At 34.9% G+C, this 25,949-nt stretch overlaps 3 protein-coding genes across 7 annotated transcripts; 2 read left to right on the top strand and 1 right to left on the bottom strand.

Annotated features, from left to right (window-relative positions):
- Positions 1-719: 719 nt before the first annotated feature.
- Positions 720-13,028, bottom strand: LOC124408380 (lys-63-specific deubiquitinase BRCC36-like). Of its 2 annotated transcripts, XM_046885283.1 has the most exons (7): positions 13,024-13,028; positions 2,241-2,365; positions 1,889-2,093; positions 1,716-1,804; positions 1,425-1,529; positions 1,224-1,326; positions 720-1,122 (listed from the first exon to the last, which is right to left on the bottom strand). In XM_046885283.1, the coding sequence occupies exons 2-7, from the start codon at positions 2,349-2,351 to the stop codon at positions 965-967; spliced, it is 771 nt and encodes a 256-aa protein (XP_046741239.1). In that variant the 5' UTR covers positions 2,352-2,365; positions 13,024-13,028; the 3' UTR covers positions 720-964. The 2 variants fall into 2 exon arrangements, with proteins under 2 accessions (XP_046741239.1, XP_046741238.1); XM_046885282.1 differs by lacking the exon at positions 13,024-13,028 and having other exon boundaries at positions 2,241-2,554.
- On the top strand, positions 4,806-6,398 carry LOC124408378 (acyl-CoA Delta-9 desaturase-like). Its single transcript, XM_046885281.1, has 5 exons — positions 4,806-5,044; positions 5,288-5,418; positions 5,487-5,692; positions 5,863-6,048; positions 6,149-6,398. The coding sequence occupies exons 1-5, from the start codon at positions 4,825-4,827 to the stop codon at positions 6,396-6,398; spliced, it is 993 nt and encodes a 330-aa protein (XP_046741237.1). The 5' UTR covers positions 4,806-4,824.
- Positions 7,356-23,670, top strand: LOC124408377 (V-type proton ATPase 116 kDa subunit a1-like). Of its 4 annotated transcripts, none has more exons than XM_046885278.1 (12): positions 7,356-7,512; positions 7,574-7,702; positions 8,391-8,696; positions 17,970-18,070; positions 20,111-20,237; positions 20,324-20,500; positions 20,642-20,854; positions 21,068-21,830; positions 21,922-22,145; positions 22,232-22,448; positions 22,573-22,744; positions 22,831-23,670. In XM_046885278.1, exons 2-12 carry the CDS (start codon positions 7,586-7,588, stop codon positions 22,931-22,933), a joined length of 2,520 nt encoding a protein of 839 aa, XP_046741234.1. In that variant the 5' UTR covers positions 7,356-7,512; positions 7,574-7,585; the 3' UTR covers positions 22,934-23,670. The 4 variants fall into 4 exon arrangements, with proteins under 4 accessions (XP_046741234.1, XP_046741236.1, XP_046741235.1 ...); XM_046885280.1 differs by lacking the exon at positions 17,970-18,070 and adding an exon at positions 15,074-15,126; XM_046885279.1 differs by lacking the exon at positions 17,970-18,070 and adding an exon at positions 14,124-14,209.
- Positions 23,671-25,949: the final 2,279 nt, after the last annotated feature.

Below are 25,949 nucleotides of genomic sequence, written 5' to 3'. Positions count from 1 at the left end.
TAAAAATATTACAGGATTTTTCCAGGACTTAAGGAGCAATTTTAGTTTTCCAGAATAGTTACAGGATTTAAGGATGTTCAATGAGCAATAGACAACCTGTAGATAACGTTGTGAGCACATTGTGAGAATTGTTGAAATTGATGTTGCATTGGATCGTGAAAATTGTAAATATACAAAAGTGAAAACAAGCACCAATGTTGTCGACTATTCACGTATCTTTGGCGAGTACAGCGACTGATTAATCCAATAATGTTTTTTAAAGCGATTGCATCGTTACGGAAGATTCCATTCGTCATAAAATGTATAATGAATCAGTGTTTACAATTCGAAGAGTTTGTTCATCCTCTAAGAATGACTTTCGCTAATGCGAATTTGTAGATTTGATACAAAACTATAGTTCAACGAGACTAAATTGAAATTTTTCTCCAACAAGAAATAGGAAAGCAGAAGTATAAAAAATCAAGGATTCTTGTGTAGCTGACGACATTCTATGACTACGTCACAATGGAATTGTGGATTTTATTGACTTGCGACGAACTAGTAAAATTAGTTGTTAAAAATTTATTTTCAAAATCTCGCATCTTATCGTTCATGAGGCTAATCTTTTCCTTCTCTTCTTTCCATATCTAGTTATAATAGTTATAATTTATAAGGTATCTATCAAACTAGGCACCATAGATATAAAAATTATTATTGTAAATAACAAAAGCTCTCACTGCTTACACTAAAGAGAGTTAATATACATCCTAGTGTTAATACAGAATTCAGACTATTGCTAAGAGCTTGTAAGTAAACCGTATATTTAATTAAAAAATAGCAGTGTCTAACATTAGATTAGGAAACGATACGGGTATTACGACGAATATCACATTCAAGATTTGTTTCAAATAATAGACACTTCCTGTACAACAGTGTACTTTTTTGATCCGCTTAACGTCGTTTCTTACCCTTTTCATTCAGACTTTTAAAGTTTCATTGATTCTGTATACATGTTTTGTAATTCAGCAAGTTGTTTCTGCAAGTACATAGCCCGGGTTTTGTTCAGCGCCAGCCTTGTCTCAAATGTTGACAACAATGGTCTCGTTACAATATCCGTTATATGCGCCAAAGCCCTTGTATGAACTAAAAAAGTGTTCAAATTTATCAATTGCAAAACAATGAAAATATTGTTCAGTTTCACTGACCGTAATTCTAAATACGGTTGCACTTGCGATTGTACAAACCTGCACTATTGTGAATAGTAGCCATCAAATCTGGGTGATTTTTACAAGCTTCTGCGCTGTCTTCTTCTTCTTGGACCAAAATCTTCGGTAGATCTGTCATTGTCTAAAGATGTGAAAAAAAGTTGAAAAATATCGCAGATGAAAATACTTGGTATACATATTGAAACTGCATCCAATATTCATGCAATTATTTCAACTCACTTTTAGACACTGCTCCGAGAGATCAGGGGTATACAGAATTTCTAAAGGAATCTCAGTTGCTTCTCCATTATGTGACTGAAAGCAGGTTACAAGCGCTTCTTGTTCCTGTGAGAAATTAAAGTAAAGTAAAGTGTAGATTTTCGAATTTTGGACCATTTGAAAGAGTTAGTCTTATTTTCATGATGTTTTAAGAGAAAATTTTTCAAATTGTATCCTAATCAATCAGGTTTAGAAGCTACTAGATTAATAATTTGTAATTTCCATTATTAAATATTGAGAGAAAAGTTTCACCTTCGAGTCTTTGCCCTCTGAAAAAACTGAAAATATCAAACCCACAAATCCATGATCCATCGTCTGATACGTGGCTTGTGTTCTAACATCTGAAAGAAGAATAAGCAATGAGATCGTATGAAATACTAAACTGTCACTAGTTTACTATTTTCTTGGGTAATTATTATTCTTACCGACATGAGAAGGCCAAACTGTGATGTGTGGATGAGAATGATACCAGCCAAGTACACGCATCGGGCGATTAAGTTCAATCGTCAGTCGTTCGGCCTCCGCAGCTGCTTTCAAAACTTGTTCCGATGATATTTCTACACGATCTTTTTTTTTGTCCGATCGCCGCAGTATTTTCACAGCAGATACATTGGCGATTCCAGACTCCAGCTGTAAAATATTCAGGTTCTTTGAATAATTATCTACGCTGTCGATGAGCTGTGATCATCAATCAACAAAATTTTTTGAAAAATCTGAAAGACAGAAATCAACTCGACATTTCGATACGAAGTATGTTAAACAGTAACGATCACTTACATTTCCAATCAGCAATCCCATAACTTCAAAATTTTCTGTCGACAAGGCATGTTGCAGACAGACCATATAAACGTCAGCGTGTAGCTCAACTTTGTGCAATGCAACTTCCATGCTTGCGGGAAAATCTAGTTTTTTTTTAAATTTATCCGATTCACTTTAAAAATTCTACATCGACTTTCTAGCCCTTAATAGTCCGTAAAGTCGATACAACGGAAAATACAAAAGTTCGGAATCGGTGTATAACCAATAAATTCGTAGTCATAAAAAAATTTTTCATCTACTCCCGCAAGAGGCGTTGAACACTTACGAGCTGGTATATACGTTACCGACGTTACCGACATGTTTCCGACATCGAAAATAATTCTGAAACTTACTCAGTCAGAGAGCGTAGCGTCGGTTCTCGTTTTGTGTGCCTAGAACTCCTACGACACGCCTCTTTTTTCGAGGTCAAAGCCTTTAGTGAGACGTGTACCAACTGTCTAAAGAAATCCCTATATTGTTAGGGAATTATTTTTCTGGCTAACGCTACCCTGCTCGGTAATGCCGTCATGTGTAGTCGTGGTGTGAGTTATTTAAAGTCTCGCTCATTTTTTTCCCACGCAGATTCAACGTCACAACAATTAATCACCACCGATCTAGGGAATTTTGGCACCGTTGGTACACATGTTACTTAACTCTAGTCCAGCGGTAGAAAGAAACTTTTTTGGAAAACGAAGCTGCACTCCTAGGCACACCATGTACTACAACTCGCAACAATCGATAGATGCAGTTTTCTTCATGAAAACTAGAATAAAGGAATCCGAGTTCTATTGGGTAGCATACGAAAAATCCGTCCTCGAAAATTTGTCGTTTAGTAGTTTCAAGTTCCGAAGTAAAGTTGATAAGAACTAACTAGATATAGTATATAAATATCGATTGTATTAAATGTACTACATTCCTATACGCCCTATTTATAGTAGTTTCAGGTCAATTGATGATGTTTTTCAACAAATCGACAGTGGAATCGATGAGAGAAAATTACAAACTCATGTTAGTTATTTTTGCAAACATGAAACTTGTACTGATTACTACTAATACCATAACAATTAATTAAAAAAGCAGTCTCGCTGGTTTCCGGAGTTCGGAAATAACTGTTTATAAACTGTGAGATTCAAATGTTACCGCGTTAAATTAGATCTATGTTGGATCTAAGAGTTAAGAGAGATCAGCCGGGTGTGAGAAGTATTTGGCACTTTGGCAGTAATCTGGGACCATCTGGGACATTCGGCGAGAAGACGCCTGACGAGTAACATATATATTATTCATCGCAGCAGAATAGTCTTTATTTTGTTTCATTTCAATAGTGAGGCGTATTTTAACTATTGTAATAATGTAAACTTTGAATGAGATGGATGAATAATAATTAAAAAAAATAAATTTGTTAAAATAAATATCATGATCTTCGAAATCATGCATCTTTGATAATGAAATATGAATTGACTCAATATTAAATAAAAGATTTATCAATTCTAGTAAGATCTTTAAACAGAATTTTATTATATGTTTTTGTTTGCTACTGCTTTATTTAAATTAAATTGATATAGCTCAGCGATTTATAAAAAGAATAATTTCGTCGAAAAATCAATACTTATACATATATGTAAGTTAATTATTTTTGCACGTTTGAAAATTTGTCAGATGGTTAAATGCTTCGGCTGGAAAAATCAAAGTTTGGGCGATCAATAAGATTTATCATAAGTTTAATAGATCTAAACGTAGAGCCGTGGATTCATCCATTATTTGATCCATACGGAATGACAGGTTGGTATCCTAATTAACATTGCAAAATAGCTACTGATCGTGAAAATAAATTTGGCATATTTTTATTAGGGCGCTGATTATTTCAACAGACGATTGTAGATAATTATGTAAAAGTGGAACAAGGTCGATTAAGATTATGTTTTGATAGTCCAAAATCATGGCGTTCAAAAACACGTTGGGAAACTATTTACAAAGTGAATTTTCGATTTTTATGATTATTCACTTTTTTTTTTTTTTAGACATTAGTCATGTGCTTTGAAAATGTTCCTGCAAACAATTTAAGAAAACGTGATTTTACTGAATTTTGAGATTCTATGGAATGATAGATAGGTAGATGGATAAATTTATTTTGACTATATGAATATTGGACAAGTTTGATGAAAAGTCTAGAAGCCACGTGGATATCAGTTCAAAGTCGAATAGAATAAAAAGTCCGTAGCGTAATAGTCCACATCGTATGAAGCGACATTTTGGCATTGAAATTTTTATTTGCATCATGACCTCTGCGAATTAAGGATGCGATTTATTACAATGTACACTGGTATTACCATCCATAGGAAATAAGGTCGCAGAATAACTATTTTATTTCCGTTAACTTTTGACCACAGCGCAATAAAGCGCACATATAAACAGTGTTTTGCTGGTCTCAGGTATTATTTGTTTGTAACAGGTACCGAATAACGAGGCTTAATTTTTTAATCTTGTGTTACGGTTCGCCGTGCTGACGTTTAACCAACTTCATAAGTCTATTATAACTATAGTGATTTGAAAAAAATATATCAGCATGCTTACCAAGGAGAATTACACATTGGAGCAATCACGCGAAAACATAGTTACTGAATCGAACGACGTGAAGCCGTTAAAGTCCGAAGAAATTCGACAGAATTTAATATGGCCACACATTTTTGTGATAGTCTTTCTTCACGCGGGATTTGTGTTTGCTTGCAGTGTATACGGTTTTGGACTATCTTCTGTACGGGTCAAATGGTTGACCGTTTTGTGGGGTAGGATCAAAAATTGAAATATTGAAAAATTTTCTGCCGTATTTTCTAGTTCGTAATGCACGATACGTGTACTTAGTATGAACCCCAAGAATAGAGGGTGGCTTAAATGTTACGGGGCGGCTGAATAAATCGAGAACATAGTCGTTTATCTGATAAGTTATGAATGCGCACGTCTAAACACTGAAAAGTGAAGAATATTACTTTCAATTATTTCAACTAATATATGTATTTAAATTTGCACAGGTGTGATCAGCTGTTACTTAGCATTCATTGGAATAACCGCGGGAGCTCACCGTCTCTGGAGCCACCGAGCCTACAAGGCGAACCTCAACTTACGAATCATACTGTTGATCCTTTACTCGTTCGCTGGGCTAGTAGGTAGCATACAGATTTTTAGCGTAAATCATAGAATGGACTTCACTGTTTAATATTGACTTCGCAGTATTCGCTGTTCCAATGGATCAAGGATCACAGAGTCCACCACAAGTATTCGGATACCGATGCAGATCCCCACAACGCGTCTCGAGGGTTCTTTTTTGCCCACCTTGGATGGGTTCTGGTCGAAAGACATCCCGAATGCCTACGCCGAGGAAGGGAAGTTGACTTGAGGGATATCTACGCGGACCCAGTAGTCATGTTCAATAAAAAGTGAGTAATCTCGAAATTTAGCTGATTGTTTCCGCTATCCATAATTTCGGAAAAAAGAAAGTCTTTAGTTCAGTTTATACCTACGATTCCAATCCATGTATGCTTATAGACATCATAGGTATAGACATAACAAGATAAAATAAATAAATTACCAAATATTATGATCACAGGTACGTGATCGAAATGTACATCATATTTTGCATCGCGATTCCGGTGGCAGTACCCATTATATTTTGGGGTGAAACGTTGCTGCATGCAATTTTGACTCAATACTTTATACGCTACTTAGTGATCCTTCATGTCACATTGTGCGGTAACAGTGTGGCACATCTTTGGGGCGATCGTCCGTATAACAGGTATGAAAGTATTCAAACATAGCTCCTATAGACGTGTAAATTGAATAGATATAATTAGACAATGATCCAACCTTTTTGAAATGTGATTAATTCGTTGCAGCGTCATAAATCCCAGAGACAACATCGTACTTTCTTTGCTAACAGGCGGCGAAGGGTCTCACAATTATCACCACACCTTCCCCTGGGACTACAAGGGTTCTGAATGGCCATACATGCAATTCAATTTGGCGACATTATTTATTCGTGCATTCTCAAAACTCGAATGGGCGTATGATTTACGAGAACCTTCACCTACCCTCGTGCAAAAAGTTATCCAAACAATTGGTCATAAATCGGACGTATCATCCTAATTTATCAACGTATCGATATGAGCCAATCATCATATAAAGTACATTAAAGGCATCGAAAACGTTGTATATTCCAATAAAGTTTACAATTATTGATAACTAGCACCGCATTTTTGGCATTGGCAAATTTGGGAAATTGAAATCCCTTAAATAAATTCGTCGAATGTTCACGACTATAAATGCTATGGGTGACGAAAAAATTCAGGGTGATCTTCGAAGTCAAAGGAAGAGCGATAAATGATATATTTTATCGGCTAAAAGGGTTAACTTTAAGGGAGGAAAATCACGTTACCCTACGGTGCAGTACCTGATCAATATGATAAGAAACGATAATTAGAGAGAAAGATACTATTACTCGGTATAATCAGCAAGGCTTACAATATCAGGTGAAATGAGCTAGCATGCAATGCACAATCTAAGGTCCTTAAATTTAATTTTTATAATTCATATTTGAGAGATAGCATGATTTAAATTATTTTTATCAATTTCAAACCGAAAACTACTGAAATGAAACGATTCACCGATTCATCTTCGATTATTCGTATCAGCTGCGAATAGTAATCGTAAGAAATCTTTCGTCTTATACAACCGAGAGTGAGTGAGAGTTGCAGAAGAATGCACTAAATCGTTTTGCGCCTAACGGTCATATTACCGCGTTACACGTATGTACTGCGTTCGTTACATCGACTTACCGACCTCCATCAGTACCGACTGCCGGCACTGTCAACCGATAAAACAGTTTTCTTTCTTCTACCACGTCCTGCAAACGTTGATACCTATCGGCCAATTCTTACCTATATCTACGATTTCCAACAATACGAATAAATGAATGTCTAGCCAACTTCGTTGTTACGTACTTTACAATTTTCTCGTCTTGCTTTCCGGGGAGGGGCGGCGCGTGATCAATAATCGATCGGCGTTCGGTTGAAGTCGGCTTTCTTCGGCAACCTTCGTCGTCTATTCATAGTAATCAGCAAGCGAGAGCCCGCAGTGGGCGGAACGGAGTGCAGCACACACAGCAGTGACTAGTCGGCAGTCCCCGGTTTACGTTGGTGATAATTTGATCGTGCCGAAGAGTTTCAGCCGAAATCAACATCCGGACCGAGCTCTTTATCCGGTAATGAAAGCCTAGATACACTGTAGTGACAGCAGTTATTTTGACGCAAGTTTTTTCCTAGACAAAGGCAAAAATGGGATCCCTTTTTCGGAGCGAGGAGATGACCTTGTGTCAGCTCTTCCTCCAAAGCGAAGCAGCTTATGCCTGCGTGTCCGAGCTCGGAGAATTGGGCCTCGTTCAATTCCGCGACGTGAGTTTAAACTCCTGATTTTATTCACACGACGTTACACCTCCTAAGCGATATGATAAACCCGAATATTTTTAATCTCTGCTATATCCATTTTCCCGTTTCCATACTTCCTTATCGATCGGTTTAGCCTCGTCTTATTGCACCAACTGTGGCATTTCAGGGTAATTATGTATGAGAGCGGAATGACGAGTGGGGAAAATTCCGACATCAATTTTATGCGTTATGTTTCTTCTAACAGATCTATTATTATTTATCGGAACTAATCGACTCTGAACGAAGAATCGTTTGAACGTTTTCTCGTAAAATATTCCATCCTGATTTCTTTCCTGCGCAATCGTATTGAAGTTAGTAACTTAACGTGACCATTCATGCCGAGGAAAAACCGTTATTTTGTGATATTCGAATTTTTTTAAATTCGGTAAACCGTAATAAAACAAAACACTACCTGAATTAAAATTGTTGATATTCTTATGACTCGGTAATACAATATCTTGTTTGAATCCTATAAAAACATCCACGTTTATCACGTTGTTACAACTTTGATTTCACTCTCTTGAGTGACCTGCTTTCCTTAATTCGAATCAGTAGCGCAAAATGAATTTCAAGTTTATTCTGATTAACGTTTAATCTGATTGCGCCTTATAATTTAAGAAGTAACTTTATTCACACTGATTTTGTAATTGGGCAGTTAAATCCAGACGTCAATGCGTTCCAACGAAAATTTGTCAACGAGGTACGAAGATGCGATGAAATGGAAAGGAAATTGCGGTATTTGGAAAAGGAAATTAAAAAGGATGGAATCCCAATGCTTGATACCGGTGAGAATCCGGAGGCACCGCAGCCCAGAGAGATGATAGATCTTGAAGCTACTTTTGAAAAGCTTGAAAACGAGCTGCGTGAAGTAAACCAAAACGCCGAAGCTCTCAAGCGTAATTTCCTAGAGCTGACAGAATTGAAGCACATACTGAGAAAGACTCAGGTTTTCTTCGAAGAGGTAAGAAACTCGTTTCCCTATTTTTATTTTTTGTCAGGGGATGTATATTCAATACCGATGATAATTATAATTTTTTTCACTTTTGTTATCTTGATTTGTAAAATCATCTCTTACGTTCGTTCTGTGTTATATAACAATTGGTATGGAAGGATTTAAGTACCGAATCATTAACTGTTCTATTAACATACGTAAGAAGGGCGGGTATATCATGGCTGTGGATTTGTAATTTTTTTTTTAAAAGAAAAGTTGATTTTAACATATTAATATGGTTTATGTACTCCTCCGATGAAATGGATATTATTCTTGACCGGCTGATTTTGGTTGTTGAAAAAAAAAATTCTTTTACATGATTATGCATTTCTCGGCATTTGTAATAAAGCTTTTGTTATTGTTAAAGAAAGTTAAATAAGAATGAAATTATTTTTCTTTCAAGCGACTGATTCTTTTTTTATGTACATAGAGTTTTAAACATTTTTAATAAATCGTATGACTTCTACTTTACGAGAAGCGTTTCTACATTAACTGCGCTCAGGTGTGAGGCAAGACGTCTTATATTTTTAAACAAAAGCAGCTAATTATACTTCGCAAGAGTTATTAACTTGTGCAAAGACACTGCGTCATAAAAAATTTTCCATCAAATACGTCAGTCGGTCATAGATATATTTATTTTTCAAGTGAAAGAATACTTACGTAAATTGTCTAAACAATAGCTGAGGAAATTAGAGTCAAACTATTACCAATTTCAGCCGTAATCACTAATCGTAGTAATAAGATATTCTTTGGGATCCACAAACGATATTGTTTTTGGAACCTGGTTTGTGTTTCCAAAAATCAGTAACAAAGCTATTTTAAGAAAATTTTTTATTCAGATTACTTGAAAAGTAATCTAATTTCAGTCGGTGAAGGGCAAAGAAGATTATTTTTTTATTCATTGGTTTTCTATACCAATGATCATTCGCGCAGCCATTTTATTCGCAAATTGTACTAAAATGTATTTGCACGATGTTTAGTTTGTGAATTATATAACATTTTAGAAAATTAACGTTAATATCGATGCGTCAGTATCTTTGAATTGAAAGCAATTCGAAGCCTTCTACAATTTTTCGATTCAACATTTAGCCACAAGCATATTTATACTTAAACAGAAAAAACTTTTCATTCTTCAAAGACAAAACCTGGTTAGTCATTATTGTAAATTAATTTTTTAGCTTTTACCGCTACTCGTATGCTGCTGGATGTAAATATCTGAAATTAACTTTATACTTTATTGAAGTATATTTGTTTAATTATGAATATATATATATATATATATATATATATATATATATATTATCAGTTTCTGCTCATAAGAATCTCCATTCAACATACACATTTGTAAATTGTAGACGGATGGCGCCTTGCGTAGCTGATTAAAATATGAAAGAAAAAAAAAATCTGAGATCTCAAAATGCATGAAATATTTATAAAATTTGCACCACAGTGCCTGACGCTAGTTATTTTTTTCTGCTTATTCAAATCCTAACAGAATGCCATATCACTTTACCACGAATGAAAGAAAATCATGCATTACTCGATGGAAAGAAGACTAATACGGATATTAGTTGGAAGAAAAAAAATTAAAAATTAAAACTACGTACAAAACGAAAAAAGAATAAGCCTGTGACGCTGTCTGGGTTTAATGTTACTAATTATTTTGTTGAGTGATTCTAGGGATGTTTATGTGTCATTGTTGCCAACTAACAAAGGTTGCAGCCTCGCAACAGACACAAGTCACTTGTTACGCTCTGTCTCCCCGTTATTACACTTCAAACAACTCCTTTGCCCGTCTGTTCGTACTGTTCTTGTTACCCTCAATGCCGATTAAGAAATAATACCGACGCATCGTCATCTGTGTGGTTGGCATTTTTCTTGCCGGACAAAACAACCAACGGTACGAATTATGAATTGTAATCGACGCAAGTTTCCTCCCGGTAAACCCTGAACACTTCCAAGGTTTGAAAAATTGCACATGTTTCACTGTTGTTCCGGCCAATTCAAATGCACGTATAAGAAAATTTTAGTTGTCTGATTGTGGGGCTTATTGTAGTTATGTTTTTCAACCTATGAACGTATCTTGAATCGTTATTTTATTGGTAAACCTTGTATTATGGCTTGTTGAAAACTGGAAACAAACCGCTGCCTGTTTTTTCCTTTTGTCTCTATAATTATATTGGTCATTTTGTCAGTGTGCCGGAAGTGTGATCGAGAAGATAATCGTTGCTTTTTATAGAATGTTGATCGTTAAAGCATGAGATAAAAGCAGATTTTTATCTGGGTTTAATTTCAATGCAGTCATGAATGTAGGTAACGACTGGAACCGAACAAGTTCTAGCGATTTATCCTGCTATTCAAACTATTGGAAATATGATGAAATCGATTGAACGTTGTCTGCGTATCGAACCAAGAATTTATACGTTGATAACTGGTGGTATGTTATCTAGAAACAAAGTTGAAAAAAAGATGAAATATATCAGCGTTTGTGAAATCCTGGTTCTCTTTTTAATCCATTATTAATCATAAAAATCAATTTCAACAGAGTCGAGATTAAAGTGTCTAAAAATCAATTACGTTTTGATACTTGTATCTTCGGAGATTAAACTCAAATCATAAATCGATTCTGCCACCTACTAACAGTTGTAGGCATTGAGTGGTGTACAGTTTTACCAACTATTACGATTGTTTTAACTAAAAATTTTCACACTCCGTTAGTCCGAGTCAATTAGGATTGAACAACGCCAATCGATGTCAATTATTTACTCCATACTTATGGATCTGTATATATATTTTATTTCTCTATCTCATACTAAATAGTCCGCGTCCTTACAAGTTGGGCACATTTGTACACACATAGCATAAATTTAGCCAGCCATGGTAGAAAGTAGGCAGTGATTTGACCTCGTCTTTAAGTCACATGCTACTACGTCATATAGTATCAAGGTTTCTCCGTCGTGACACTGAGTATGAAATATAATCATTATTACCTTTGTTAGAACTCTTACGTCACGGAAGTAAAGCATGATACTTTATAATTTCGTAAAATATGCATTATATTCATCTTTATTTCCACAAATCATTCGTTAAACATTAAGCCTTTAAATAATGTTACACAGTAACTCGTAATACGTGTAAAAAAATGGACACATTTTCGTACAAGCTTTCCGAGTGGGATAATTTTTGGGCTAATATGGGCAAATGTAAAAAGTTGGGATGGGCTGTATGAAAGCAAGAGAATGAAGTAACAATGGTAAAATATCGATTTTAAGCTTATAATTTGAATTAGTAATACAAAATTAATAACACTGCAAACCAGTTCAACACTTTTAGCATTTCCTTTTTAAATTCTATTATTACTTCTATTACTTAACGATTTTGAAAGCAAAGAATCTCTTTTATCTTTCCAAACGTTAAATCTTATCACAAGTTGTGACATTGAGTAGAATTACTTACATGTAATAATTAGAAAAATGTGAATGATCGTGAGATTTGTAAATCAATTAGCCACATGATCCTACGTATGAAATTATAAACTTTTTGTCCGCAATTTCACAAGGCATGCTTTGAACATTTTTCAATCTCTTCTCAAAAGTAACGCGTATTACCTATCTCTGCATTTTCGGAGGCATTTCTCATCGCCGGTTTATAGAGTTAATTCCTCCTACTTTAGGAGATAATTTTTAGATCAGTGTTAACTGGTATTGTAAACCTATGTATTGATTTATCTTATCAGTTTGGTACAAAACCATGTTGCTTATTAGTAAACTGAATTATCACTTACATTACATACAGCAAGCGAGCGCTAACTATGCACGAACGTGTCACAAGCCGTAGCATGAATTGGTCCTGTTAATTCTTTCCTAATTTTGTCATTCAAGCGCTAAAGATTTATTTTTATTTCATATTTCTGCACTCACCATCTGCAATCGTAGATAATAATTTCATTCTATTCACATAAATATCCACAATTTTGTCATGAAAACAATTTTTTTACGTAATCAAATTAACACATTCTAATTGTGAACTTATGAACTTTCAAGGTTTTATCTGTTATACATGAATATTTCATTTTTTGGTTCAAATTGTTCGTAAATTTATATTACGAAAATTTAGAGATATTTTTATCTCACTTTTCAACGTTTCAATTTCGTATTTTGATATTACAATATATTTTTTACAACTTAGTACGAGTAATTTATATAAAGATGTTTGTCTACTTTGTCAAGTGTGTGAAACGCTTATCAAGAAATACAGTTTTCCGTCATTCATTATGAGTAATAGGTATGAGTAATACCACACGTATGAGTATGATAATTTATCCAGTAGCATTAAATTTGTTCACATTAAACGATGGCCCCCAAACTACTCATATGCATTACTTATAATAATGAGTTACTTATGTAATTTATTTTCTGCTCCGATTAGACCTGTGTTTACTCTTTTTTCTTCACTTTATAGACCAATCTTACTACGAGAATCGGTCATCACTGTGTTTCATTCCTTTGTTGGAATACCTGATGCAGTTATTATGTTCAATAAGTGTCAAAGAATTAGGTTTTGAACAGCAATCAGGTGCTTTTTAATTCCAGTCAACAATCTTCCATCCGTTTTGCAGTAAATTATAATTTTGCATCAACGAACAAATCCGTGAACGTGTTCATTTCCGCAGGGTCATATTATTTTAAGGCTTTGGCTACTTCAGTGGCATTTTACATTTACATTACAATATGGGTGGTAAACTTTGGCATTTATTTGTCGTTTTACAGTTTTACTTGCCGAATATAAATTGTCAATTATTCGACTAACCAGATTGAAATTTTTGTAGACGAGCTAACGATGCTAATAGTTTTATTCAGAATCGATGCTTGAGTGACTGGAAAAAGTGACAAAGATAGGATTTATCCTGTTGTGTAGTGATTGCTATATTTTCAATTTGATATTTCTTTTTTTTTTTTGCACACTAGAAATCGTCGCTTACTATGATAAACCTGCATCGTCTTACTTACTGTATTAGCACTGTACATATTATTAGCAAGTTGATGTACTCTACTTCATAGAATTAGTAACAGAACGTTAATAAAAATTAGCCAAACTTGTTTTTTGGTACCAAAAAAGTATCGAGGTAAGAGAAAAGTTGGCCGTTGCATAATTCAAGTGCTTCGTCGTTCCTAATGCTATGAAGGTATATGAAATTCCTCCTATCCAAGTCCTTATCTTCAGCCCGATGCAAGGGCAATATTACGCACACTATTGTAACTCGAACGAGTCTTCCACATCCCCAAGTTTGAGGGGAAAAAAAGAAACGAAACAAAGATAACATTGTGGGGAGACAGGGCATGAGGAGGGGTGATACGTGTCTGTTGCCAGGCTGAGCACGGAGGTGTCGTGTCGCAGATGGCAGACCCGAGCCGCGAGGAAGAGCAAGTCACCCTGCTGGGCGAAGAGGGCCTCCGCGCTGGCGGCCAGGCTCTCAAGCTCGGGTAATTGATTGTGGCGTAACACTGCAGAATGCAGAGCGCAGGGTTCCAGAAGTTTCTATGTGACCAAAAGCCCTTTTTGCGCACTCTTGTCTCAATTTTTACATGTCATTTAAATCTTCGACAGTGAAATCTAATTCATTGGTTTTCTGAAAATTTATTCCGTCACATTTTCATATCTGTCCAAAGAAAACAAATCGTTCTTTGCTTCATTGCGGCAGAAAGTGAAAAAAAAAAACTTTGCGAGATATGGAACGTTTTCAACTCGTCGTCTTTATTGAAACGTTTAAAGAGCAGCCTCTATGTATACAGTTTAAGCTCTGCGGTGGGCAGGTGTTTTTATTTACTTCCCTTCGTCGTCAATGTCAATAACAAAGCCTTGTTTTAATAATTCTTTAAACGCAATACCATTATTGCGGATGCAATAAAATGTTTATTTATTTTCACTCAATTTTAGTGCCCTAGAAGCTTTGTATGAACGCTATGCTCTGCACCTTAGAAGGAAGTGACCGAGGATCATAGACTGTACAATATGCATGATTCTGTGTGATTATTTTCTATGTTTTATCAATATTTCTATACCACATGCACCTTATGCACTGTACCGCGTCATGGTACTCGGTCATTAGATGTCAAATTATGAACGCCAAGAGCTCAAATTAAGTTTAGGCAAGTTAAGCTTGGCATTAGTTTGCTATAAGGTGATGCGATACTGCTTCGAAATACAAAAATAATGCTCTTATCCCAGTTTTGAAAATAATATGATTTAAGAAACAAAACAATTAAATATCCACCTAATCTGGGACAGGCATTGAAATAAAGTTTTCGGTAGAGAGCGCAATAAGTCAGCGTGTTGTGTGGTTGCAGCACCTGTGTATTGCAGCAGACACCATAGGAGCGCACTATAGGAACCCGCTCAGGCAAGCTGTTATCAAACGTTATATTTTGGCGTTGGCACAACCCTGTTTCTGATAATTTGTTGGTTTCTTTTCTTTTCTTTTTTTTTTTTTTTTTCACTCTTCATGCTCAATGTCTGCCTGCAGCTGTAAAACAATATTCCCAATGCTACAAAAATATATCTGTAATCAAATATTCATAATTGTTAAGGCATTATTAGCTGCGATTAACAGGAAACGAGATGATATTTTTCAAATATAATCATAAAAATCACTTTGTACAAGTGAGATATATTTCAAATTGCAATAGATTGAAATTTTAATTTGATTGACGCAACCTAATCAGCATATTGTTCGTATCTTTTCAAATTAAGTCTCGTTATAATCGACCACTTTTATCTTCACTTCTGTACTCTCGTTATTCTTATCTGTGAAATTTTATCTTACAAATCCAATAATCAGATATGATAATTATAGCACTGATTATTGATTCATTATTGAAAATATTCCATTATTGCTAATGTAATGTCGTACATTTGATATTTCCGATCTTTCGTCAGGTTCATAATTAGTATTTATAATACATATCTGATAGAATTTATGAGGTATTTCATGCCAACATAACTACCCTAAAAATAATATGTGACCATTTTTGTTAGAAATTTAGGGAAAAATTGAAATCTCTCTTCTCTCTTTAGAATTATTTACCTCATTTATCAGAACACAAACTTTGAACGTTCGGTGAGATAATGTGTGGAAAACTTGATGAGCAATACGTATTACATTTTACTCTGTAGACTTGTGATCGAGGCAAAAGGTTGAATATTATCTTTTCGAAAACTCAACTTTGCCATGGAATTGTTCAAGTGAACAAATTCCGAAGGCGCGGAGCCTCAACTTTCCTTTCTGCTTGTACGCCAGCCAGGCGTTGAATGAGTATCATCAGATAAATAATAAATAACGACCTAAATAATGATTTGAAATGAAAATGGTTGCCGCTTAATTTCAGAAATGGTTCATTTGGCTTGTAAAGCCTGAAATAAAATATTATGAAGCCTGAAATAAAATGCAGTTTAAAAATGCTTTGACAATTATTGATGCTATTGAAAGACAACCGCGACTGTTGGCTATTAATTGTTGAGAATAACATTTTGTTTATTTGTTACCAATTGAAAAAAAGAAATAAGAAGTGTCTACTTTATTTTTTTATTTTTTAATACGAATTAGGTGCGAGTAAAGAATCTTGTGAAATTATTAATAATGATTTCTTGTTAAGATGAAGTTGTTGCTCGCTTTGAGAAGAAATTTTAATGTTATTTGTTAATTTTTTTTTTTCATTTTTATTTTATATCTTCTATTTATCGCCCCTGCGCGACGATACGACAAATTTATTACTCAGATTAAACATGCAGAGACATGTCATGTGAATAACATTAAAATGATGATGGTGTGGCCATGGGTATGTATGAACATCTATTTCTTTTAACACTGCCATTTAGCAGCACCAGCTTTGTTCTTTGTTAATTTTCTTAGATTTACAATAATTGTAATTTACCAAATTGGCAAGCAGGACAATTTGCAGTATCGTTAAGTCTGTTCTCTCAAGTTATCGACAAGAAAAGTCAGCTTCACGTTTTACTGATTAACACCGAGTAGATCTAAGAAAATTAACTACCGCTTAAATTCCACAACCCCGACGAACAATCTGCATGTTGCTTGACCGTTGGATTTGTGTTGCTCTGTGCTATTTTTTTATATGCTTACCCCTCTTATATTCATGTACCATACACATCATTACTCATACCAGAAACAATAACCGAGATAAAAAATGTATTTAAAAAAAATTTTTTTTTTAGGCAATGTACAAATCATACGCACACTACATGGTGTATGTATGTATAATTTACAGGTGTATACACACTTCAATAGAAAACTCTATAACACAGTCTCCAACACACTCACTTTGTATAGCTGATGTTATTATTGTTGAATTATTTGATTGAAAGTTGGCGTAAAAATTTTTAATAAATAATAATTAATTGGAAAATAATAAAAAAACAATCTAGTACATTTTGTGAAGTCTCTATTAATATTGAATCAAATAAGAATTGCAGCTTACGTACTGAAATAGTATTTTTTTAACGTCTACCGTTATATCGGAAATGTATCACCCAAGACGTGGCACACGATGGAAAATTTCTGACTGGCTATGAGTTTCAAGTTTATTGCAGCAATAAAAATGGCAATTCATATTTGGATCAAGCGCAATGGCATTGAAATACTCTCTTACATCTTGAGGCGTCATTCTGTATCATTAAATCACATATACGTCGGGAGATATCGCTTGTTGTGATAAAATTATTACGGAAGCATCCAAGTGTTGAACTTATCAATGATCGAATAATAACCATTTGCATCCAAAGTATTTCCTTCCTTTTTCTTTTTTTGTTGAAGAATACAAACGCACTTTACACCTCACGTATAGATAATCAGTTTTCTTGCTATTTGTCACTTCGTCTACACATTTTTATCAGTTTACCACGTGGAGGCGTTTTTCGGTAAATCCTCACAAGTCAAAACGCACAGCTTGTGCCAGATAATATTGGACCGTCAACTCTGACAATATTAAAGAATATATCTAGATTCTAACTTTTGAAAACTTTTTTGAAGCAAACTTCTTTCCAATACAATTCATTACCCTTTGACAACGGCTAAGTAGAAAATGTAAGCTGTAAGATGCAAAGAGTACCTTCAGTGATACCAGCACAATGAACGCCAAACACCCGTATCGAGGCAGAGTGGCGTTTAAGCATTGTGGTCGTATACAGTGTGCTAATGTGGTTGTGTCTTGTCTGTTGTGTCGTCAGCAAGAGCACGCTGGCTTGAATCCCACCGAGTCCATGACACGTGCACTGATTAGTGACGATAATATCGCCCGCCAGTCTACCCTCGGTCCTGTACAGCTGGGGTACGTACCTAGATGCCTCCTCGACTAGTTACACTCCGTCCTATTTCTAATATCGATGCTAGTATGATACAAACACTCCTACTTTAGTTATTCACAGAGCACATTATTAACACATCAAATTTCATTATGTCTTTTACTTCACTTTCATCTATATCGCTGCGAGCTCATCGTATATGCCAAGATTTTAGTTTTAGACTCCAAAAACGAACTGTGAATATACACCTTATATCGTTCATTTAGATACTCTGAAACCGGTACATAATTTTCTGTAAAATTATCTGGCTTGCAATCTGCTCTCTTTCGGATGCTTCAAACTATTTGGAATCAACGTCTTCGATGATGTACAGTTTTTTTTTGTCATTGATAAATTTTCAGAAATAGTATTAATATACACGTAGTATTGGTCTTACGAAAGGCTAGTTTTTGGATTTTATACTAGCTCAGATGGTGCATTCTTTATATCAAAAAGTATAAAATCTATTTAGTTATTTTTATCTAACGAAATAGATTGTTGATATTGTGCTAAACTCCTCCTCTTTTAGCATTCTATAGTCGTAAAATTTTATGGTAGTATCTTATGACTTTACTTTCTTATGCCTTGGGATTTGCACTCGTGGACTTCTGCCTGCCTATGGAATGCTATCTATCCTTTCTCGAAGAAATCCTGAACAATTTGAACGGAACAAAAACATAAAAATGAAAAAATAAGCAACCTTAAATTATCAAATTACCTTTTCCCCTCTTCGAAATAATACGTAAATTATACTGTAGAATGTAGCATACCTGCAGTTATACTAACAACAATAAGTACTATTTTACTCCCGAAGACAGCAGACAATATACAAATAGTTTCCTCAACAGTTATTGTTTTAATTTTTTTCTCTCATTTTTTCAAGCTTCTTTGTTTATCATGAAATCATAGATTGATTATTTATCTATTCTGAAGTAAAAAACGTCCGAATAACATTGATATTTATTACCTAAATAAAGTACAATTAAGAATATGAGATTTGTGTGGTTTGCATTATATCATGTTGTTGGAATTTGTGAAAAGCAATTCCTACCATCCTTTAGTAAAATCTTTATCAATATTCTATTCTATTATACTGAACACCTCAAACACTAAACAGAAGCTGAACAACTCGAATAATCTGGCAATGCTCATTAAACAATGCTCTTCTCATATCACGTAATAGCTGCAAGTGTTTGGTTTGCCGTTGTTTTGTCTGAGTGTTATTGTTGTCTTTTGAAAGTCCATCATATTGTATAATTTATAATAAAAAATTGTCAAGAAGAACTAAAAATCTTCCAAGGTATGTAAGCGACCATGGCTGCAAGAATCATCGTCCTGCTGTTATACACAATTCGACATGGTCTCCTCATAAATATTTGAGTTATTTCATATTCCTGTCATTCAAATGGATGTTGAAAACTTTTCGTTAAATCAGTATTGAATCACATCGACTTACATTGTTCTTTACATCAACTACGATATGATTTATCTTCTTTTATTTTTAACTCTTTTGATTTATGCGAGACAGATTTGTATATTGCTGCCGTAGTAAGTTCACATGCGCTCTACAAAAAAACAAATGTATACATACAATATTTTTTGCTCTCGTGTGTATACCTATTGAATAATCAACAATAGGATTGAAACTTGAAAATATCGTATCTGTAACTGACATCGTTACATATTATATATTTTCATTTGTTTCCTTTAACACTTACGTGTATTTTGTGAATAAAATATTAGAGATTATTGTGCAAAACTCTTTATGTAGCAAAATATTTTTCAAAAACTAAATCAAAATTTACTTATCGTTAGACAGAAAATTCATTTATTCTCTACCAGGAACAGCGCTGTCCTGTGTATTGCACCACGATTGAATTTATTTGGAAAATATTTTCTATGAACACCAAGCAAACTAAAAGTTACTAATAACGTTATCTAAATCCATAGATAGGCCCTGTATGTTTACATATTTCCTCAAATTATTCTGTCATATGTATGTTTCAAATTTAATTCTTGATGAATAGTTTCGTCGCTGGAGTTATTCTCAGAGAACGCATACCTGCGTTTGAACGCATGTTGTGGCGTGCTTGTCGTGGAAATGTTTTCCTACGTCAGGCTGAAATTGAGAGCCCGCTTGAAGATCCATCCTCAGTGAGTACAAAAGTTATAAAACTATGTTCAAGTATGCAAGAATAGCCATTAAGTCTCCTTCTGAAAATCTAATATGTTTTTTACAGAGTGACCAAGTGTTCAAGTCGGTTTTCATCATATTCTTCCAAGGTGACCAGCTGAAAACTCGTGTCAAGAAAATATGCGAAGGTTTCCGTGCCACTCTTTATCCTTGTCCTGAGGCGCCAGCTGACCGCCGTCAAATGGCAATGGGTGTTACTACACGTATTGAAGATTTAAACACGGTACGTCATCTCACACCTGGATTTGAACACTCGTGTTTTGATCCGACTATTGTAGTTTTAATACTTCGCTATTCCATTATCGTAGTCATAGCATATCATTGGAGATCCATTTCGAAAGTTAGAACGTTTTTTTTTCCCCAGGTTCTCGGCCAAACGCAAGATCATCGACACCGAGTCTTGGTAGCTGCTGCTAAGAATATAAAGAATTGGTTTGTAAAAGTGCGAAAGATCAAAGCCATCTACCACACTCTCAACTTGTTCAATTTGGATGTTACCCAGAAGTGTTTAATAGCCGAATGCTGGGTTCCGGTATTGGATATCGAGACTATTCAACTAGCTTTGCGTCGTGGAACTGTACGTATATAACTTGATTTATTAAATCAATCGTTTACTCTCTGGTGTTATTTACGTAAAATCTCTCAATTTTTCATACAAATAAAGAGTTATTTGCACAAATTGTTTGGCATTTGTCAAATTATAGACTTTCAAAAAGATGTCTGAAAAATTATTCAGGGTGACTCCTAACGAGTTCTTACATCGGCAAATCTGATGACTGAATTTTTCCAGGAACGCAGCGGAAGTTCCGTACCTCCGATTTTGAATCGTATGCAGACGTTTGAGGACCCGCCGACATACAATCGAACAAACAAATTCACAAAGGGCTTCCAAGCATTGATCGATGCATATGGTGTTGCCTCGTACAGAGAAATGAATCCTGCCCCTTACACTATAATCACTTTCCCATTCTTATTTGCTGTCATGTTTGGTGACTCTGGCCACGGACTTCTTATGTTTCTATTTGCCGGTTGGATGGTGCTGAAGGAAAAGCCTCTCGCTGCTCAAAAATCTGACAACGAAATCTGGAATATATTCTTTGCTGGTCGTTACATTGTCTTCCTTATGGGCTTGTTTTCTATCTACACAGGTCTAATTTACAATGATGTTTTCTCGAAATCTTTGAACATATTCGGATCATATTGGTCCTCCAATTACAATATCAGTACACTTCAAGATAGCTCGGTGTTGCAATTAAATCCGAACAGTTCAGATTACAACCAAACTCCTTATCCATTTGGGATGGATCCAATCTGGCAGTTGGCTGAAAACAAAATTATATTTTTCAACTCCTACAAAATGAAGATCTCTATAATCATCGGTATCATTCATATGTTATTCGGCGTTTCTGTTGGCCTGTGGAATTACCTTTACTTCAAAAAAATTGAAAACATCTTTGCCCTCTTTATACCCCAAGTAGTTTTCCTGGTTTTCCTTTTCCTGTACATGGTCATCCTTATGTTCATCAAGTGGGTAAAATACGGACCTGCGTCTGGTACGTTTTATTCTATGAAATGAACACTCGATAAATTTACACCGTTAATGATGTTTAGAGGACTAAATATTGTAATTGTTTCATATTTCAGATATCAGATACTCGTCGTATTGCGCTCCCTCGGTACTCATCACTTTCATTAACATGATTCTCTTCAAAGATACTCCAACAGTGCAAGGCTGCGACGATTGGATGTATGCCGGACAAGGCATTCTGCAAAAACTTTTAGTCATTATTGCGCTACTCTGCGTTCCCTGGATGCTGATAGTTAAACCAGTTCTGATCATGCGCAGCAACAAGAGGCAACACTATCAGGTTTATATTATTAACATTTACTTCACATTCACATGTCTTAACTTGTATTCTAATTCTTATTTTATTCGTACTCTTTGTTGCCGCAGTTGAACAATCATGGGACTGAAAACGGAGATGTAGAAGGGGCGCCTGGGGCTGCAGCGGCAAATGCTCCCGCCGTCCAGGGTGGACACGGTGAAGAGGAAGAAGACATGTCCGAGGTATGGATTCATCAGGGAATCCACACCATTGAATACGTCCTTGGTAGCGTGTCGCACACTGCTTCCTACCTTCGACTTTGGGCTTTGTCACTTGCTCATGCACGTAAGTAATCAACTATAAAGACTGACTTTTTTTTTACCAAATCTTCTGAACATTTGGTGTACAAATCTGTGCTACGTGATTTTATTTTTAAATTCGCACTATTATTTTTTTTTTAACTTTTCAGAACTGTCTGAGGTACTTTGGGACATGGTGTTGCGAAGGGGATTAGCACAAGAAGGTTACGTAGGCGGTATAATATTGTGGGCCGCATTCGCCGTTTGGGCAGTTCTGACTGTCGGCATCCTAGTTTTGATGGAAGGGTTATCTGCTTTCCTCCACACGTTGCGTCTTCACTGGTAAGTTACCATTTGTTAAAAGTTCCAAAGAAAAACCATCATCCTCTGATAAAATTTATTCAATAATTTATTTTATTCGTCTTCAGGGTGGAGTTCCAGAGCAAATTCTACAGTGGACTTGGATACAGTTTCACACCGTTCTCGTTTGAAATAATATTAGACACTGCACAAGCAACAACAGAAGATTAGAAATGACCGAATTTACTTAAACTTGTCTATCTCGTCTATGAAACAATGTCAGATAATGCGAAATTACTGTCTGATCTTTTTTTTTTTTTTTATAGGCATAGCGGGGTTTACATCTGAATATTAAATCCAGTTTATCGTGAATCTGTATTCGTCTCTATTTTGAAAAAATGTATTTCTATGTAATTGAAAATCAATTATAATTATGAATTGTTGTGTTAGGCAATAGATTGGTAGGCGACTAACAATATCGAACAAAGCTACCGATTTTCATCAACATATGTGTAATAATTTCTCATCAATCCTAGTATCGGCACATTCGGGGCGATGTATTTTGGACTTCTCTGTTTACCATTAAATAGGGGTAATAAAAAAAGTAAATATGTAATTGATCAGGGTTTGCTGTGGAATGTGATAAAACTAATAATGAGAATGTCTCCGAACCGTAAACAGCTTGATGGGGATGAAAAGTAATAATAAGCGTCGAATCAGTTTTTGACAAACAAATTACCGTTAACATTGCGAAAAAGGATGAATATGACAGTGCATTGAAATTTAAATCAAGTTATGGAAATTCTCTTTGTCAGATCAAACTATTTACGTATAAATGTGTCGTAGGATTTGAAATATCAAATATACACGTCCGATGAAATAATAATTACGATATTAACGTATTGAAACTGCTTTTGTGGTGTTATGTATTCTTTGGTGTTTAAAAATAAATGTCGCAGTTTAGTGTACCGTAAGAAAAATATTATTATATAAATGTATAATTTTTATTTTACAATTTTTAAAAATATCAAGTTTTGCTTAACTGAATGGTCTGTATCTGTTAATGGTAAGGCCGGAACGACGAAGTTACATGTTCGATATTGGTTTTATGGTAAAAATGCAGGGTACTTTTTGGGATAACAAGAGTAGAAGAAACCCTACGTGCCAACCGTTGACAATCTCTCACATTCACTATCTACAACGTTTATTTTCTGTCGTCCAGCAGCCTTTCTCAAACGGTTTATCATTATTTCCAGATTAAAGAAAGAAGCTCGAGACCTACAAGAACACAAACAATATTGTGAAAGTTTTACCACAATCGAAACGATATACCGTGTTGGCCTGAATATAAGTCGAGGTTTTTGGTAAACGACCTTATCTTCAAAAATTGTATCAACTGGAAATTTCGTTATCGACCGATAATTGTAATATTCGCGCACCGCGCGTGCGCGTCTAATCTCGAAAATCGAAAATTTGAACTTCATTTTTTTCAAAGCCTCAATCTAAAGTTGGGACAAACAAATTGTTCGTTAGATGTTCCGTGTGTGCAATAATTGATAAAATGAATATTCAGAGTGCTGACAAAGTGGAGTGTACGGATTCACAGACAGATCAAGTGAAGAAAAACATTCGTCATAGTTGTGATACGAACTTTACACTAACAGTTCTGCGGGAAGCCGAAAACACCAACAATTCCCGAGCTGCTTTCAATTCTACTCCATATGTAAGTTCCTTGATATAATTTCTTCATTGATTTTTAGTTATAAATTCTCTGTTGCTAAACCGTTCAGGATGAAATTTAATCGATTTAGTTTCCTCAGAAGTTTATCTTCTTACTCGCTATGTGAAGTGAAAAAAATTATTTCCAAATATTTCATGCCCTTGGATTACATGTGTTAAATCGTATTCCACATACTGTGAAGTGAAGCAACGATTAAAGTATTTTGAAATTCGATTTATATTCGGGACTTTTTAGTGGATTTTCATAATCAAGTGGAAATTTCGTTATCGATCGATTGTTGTAATATTCGCGCACCGCGCATGCGCGTCTAATTTCAAAAATCTAAAATTCGATCTTTAATTTTTTCAGAGCATCAGTCTGAAGTTGGAACAAACAAATTGTTCGTTAGATTAAATCGCGTTCAACATGTTCGAACCTAGATGAGTAGATATTTAAAAGTAAAACTGGAAATTACAAATCAAACTGATAATAGCAGAAATAAGGGAAAAGTGATGACCGATGCGGCCTTCGCTGGTGAATATTTTTCTCATTTTTACGAAAAAAACCGTTACCTCAGGGTGGAAAAGATACAGGGCAGAGGCCTTCGCCAACAAAGGCATAATTTTTCAAATCCGCTGAGCGATATGGACCCCGCGTATATCAAGGCTGAGAGGATCCATTTATAAAGATATAACCTCGGCCACTCTATGAGTCAAAGCTGCTTACCGTTCTCGGTAAGAATCTTTGCTCTCTCAAGATCCTAAGTGGTTATGACACCGGGCTTTGTACACCGAAGATTTTCCTCTTTATATACGTGAACTTTAGCTCGCGTTATGGTGAGACGATGACAAATAAACAGGAAAAATTGATGGAGAATATTTGAAAAATGGGTTCTTGTCGTTGTAAAACTTGATTGTACAAAATTCGTTGCCGTCAATTTACAGAGAAAAAATTGGCCATTTTGAAAATCAATGTCACACGCTTTGCAAAACAAAATAAAAAATTATTATCATACTACCAGAGTTATAAATTGAGGAAAACTTCACTAATTATGCATAAAATTGTTTACCAAATTTTTCAGCATATGAAAAGGTTATGATTTCTTCTGAAATGTTTTCTTAATAGCTTTCAGATGACAGGAAACTATTTCTAACTTTTCTATACTTTCATGTGATTAAAGTCATCCTTTATTGTTCTTTTGGAGAGATGTATATTAAGATGACATAAACTATCTTACGAATTATTTTCTGACCTTCTAGAACCGTTTAAAATCGTTAAAAGACTTTGGAAATAATTTTTGATAATAAATTCTTTTAATCGATTATTTTAATTTCATACATTCAGTAATTTTTGAAAAAAATAATTCGTTCTTGCGTTTAATTTTTTCAATTCTAAAAAAGTTGAAGCAGCAGCAGCAGTAGACCTGATTATTCAATAACAATATAATTCAATTACACGTAACATTTGTAGTTATTATCATTTTCAACGAGATCGCAAAAATAAAACTTCCCAATTTCTAAGATCAGA

This window comes from Diprion similis, chromosome 7, assembly GCF_021155765.1.
Source record: "Diprion similis isolate iyDipSimi1 chromosome 7, iyDipSimi1.1, whole genome shotgun sequence".
NCBI lineage: Eukaryota > Metazoa > Arthropoda > Insecta > Hymenoptera > Diprionidae > Diprion > Diprion similis.
Note: the sequence above shows the minus strand (reverse complement) of the source record. Positions and strands in the feature narration are given on the sequence as shown.

Bases quoted from the DNA above. Each gene is read 5' to 3' on its own strand.
- LOC124408380 (XM_046885283.1), bottom strand. From the start codon at position 2,351: ATGGAAGTTGCATTGCACAAAGTTGAGCTACACGCTGACGTTTATATG. The intron at 1,530-1,715 runs GTGAAACTTTTC...AATTTCTCACAG, and splicing joins CAGAGGGCAAAGACTCGAAG to GAACAAGAAGCGCTTGTAAC. The intron at 1,123-1,223 runs GTTTGTACAATC...ACACTTTTTTAG, and splicing joins TACTATTCACAATAGTGCAG to TTCATACAAGGGCTTTGGCG.
- LOC124408378 (XM_046885281.1), top strand. From the start codon at position 4,825: ATGCTTACCAAGGAGAATTACACATTGGAGCAATCACGCGAAAACATA. The intron at 5,419-5,486 runs GTAGGTAGCATA...TTGACTTCGCAG, and splicing joins TTTACTCGTTCGCTGGGCTA to TATTCGCTGTTCCAATGGAT. The intron at 6,049-6,148 runs GTATGAAAGTAT...AATTCGTTGCAG, and splicing joins GGCGATCGTCCGTATAACAG to CGTCATAAATCCCAGAGACA.
- LOC124408377 (XM_046885277.1), top strand. From the start codon at position 7,586: ATGGGATCCCTTTTTCGGAGCGAGGAGATGACCTTGTGTCAGCTCTTC. The intron at 7,703-8,390 runs GTGAGTTTAAAC...GTAATTGGGCAG, and splicing joins GCCTCGTTCAATTCCGCGAC to TTAAATCCAGACGTCAATGC. The intron at 20,855-21,067 runs GTACGTATATAA...GAATTTTTCCAG, and splicing joins TAGCTTTGCGTCGTGGAACT to GAACGCAGCGGAAGTTCCGT.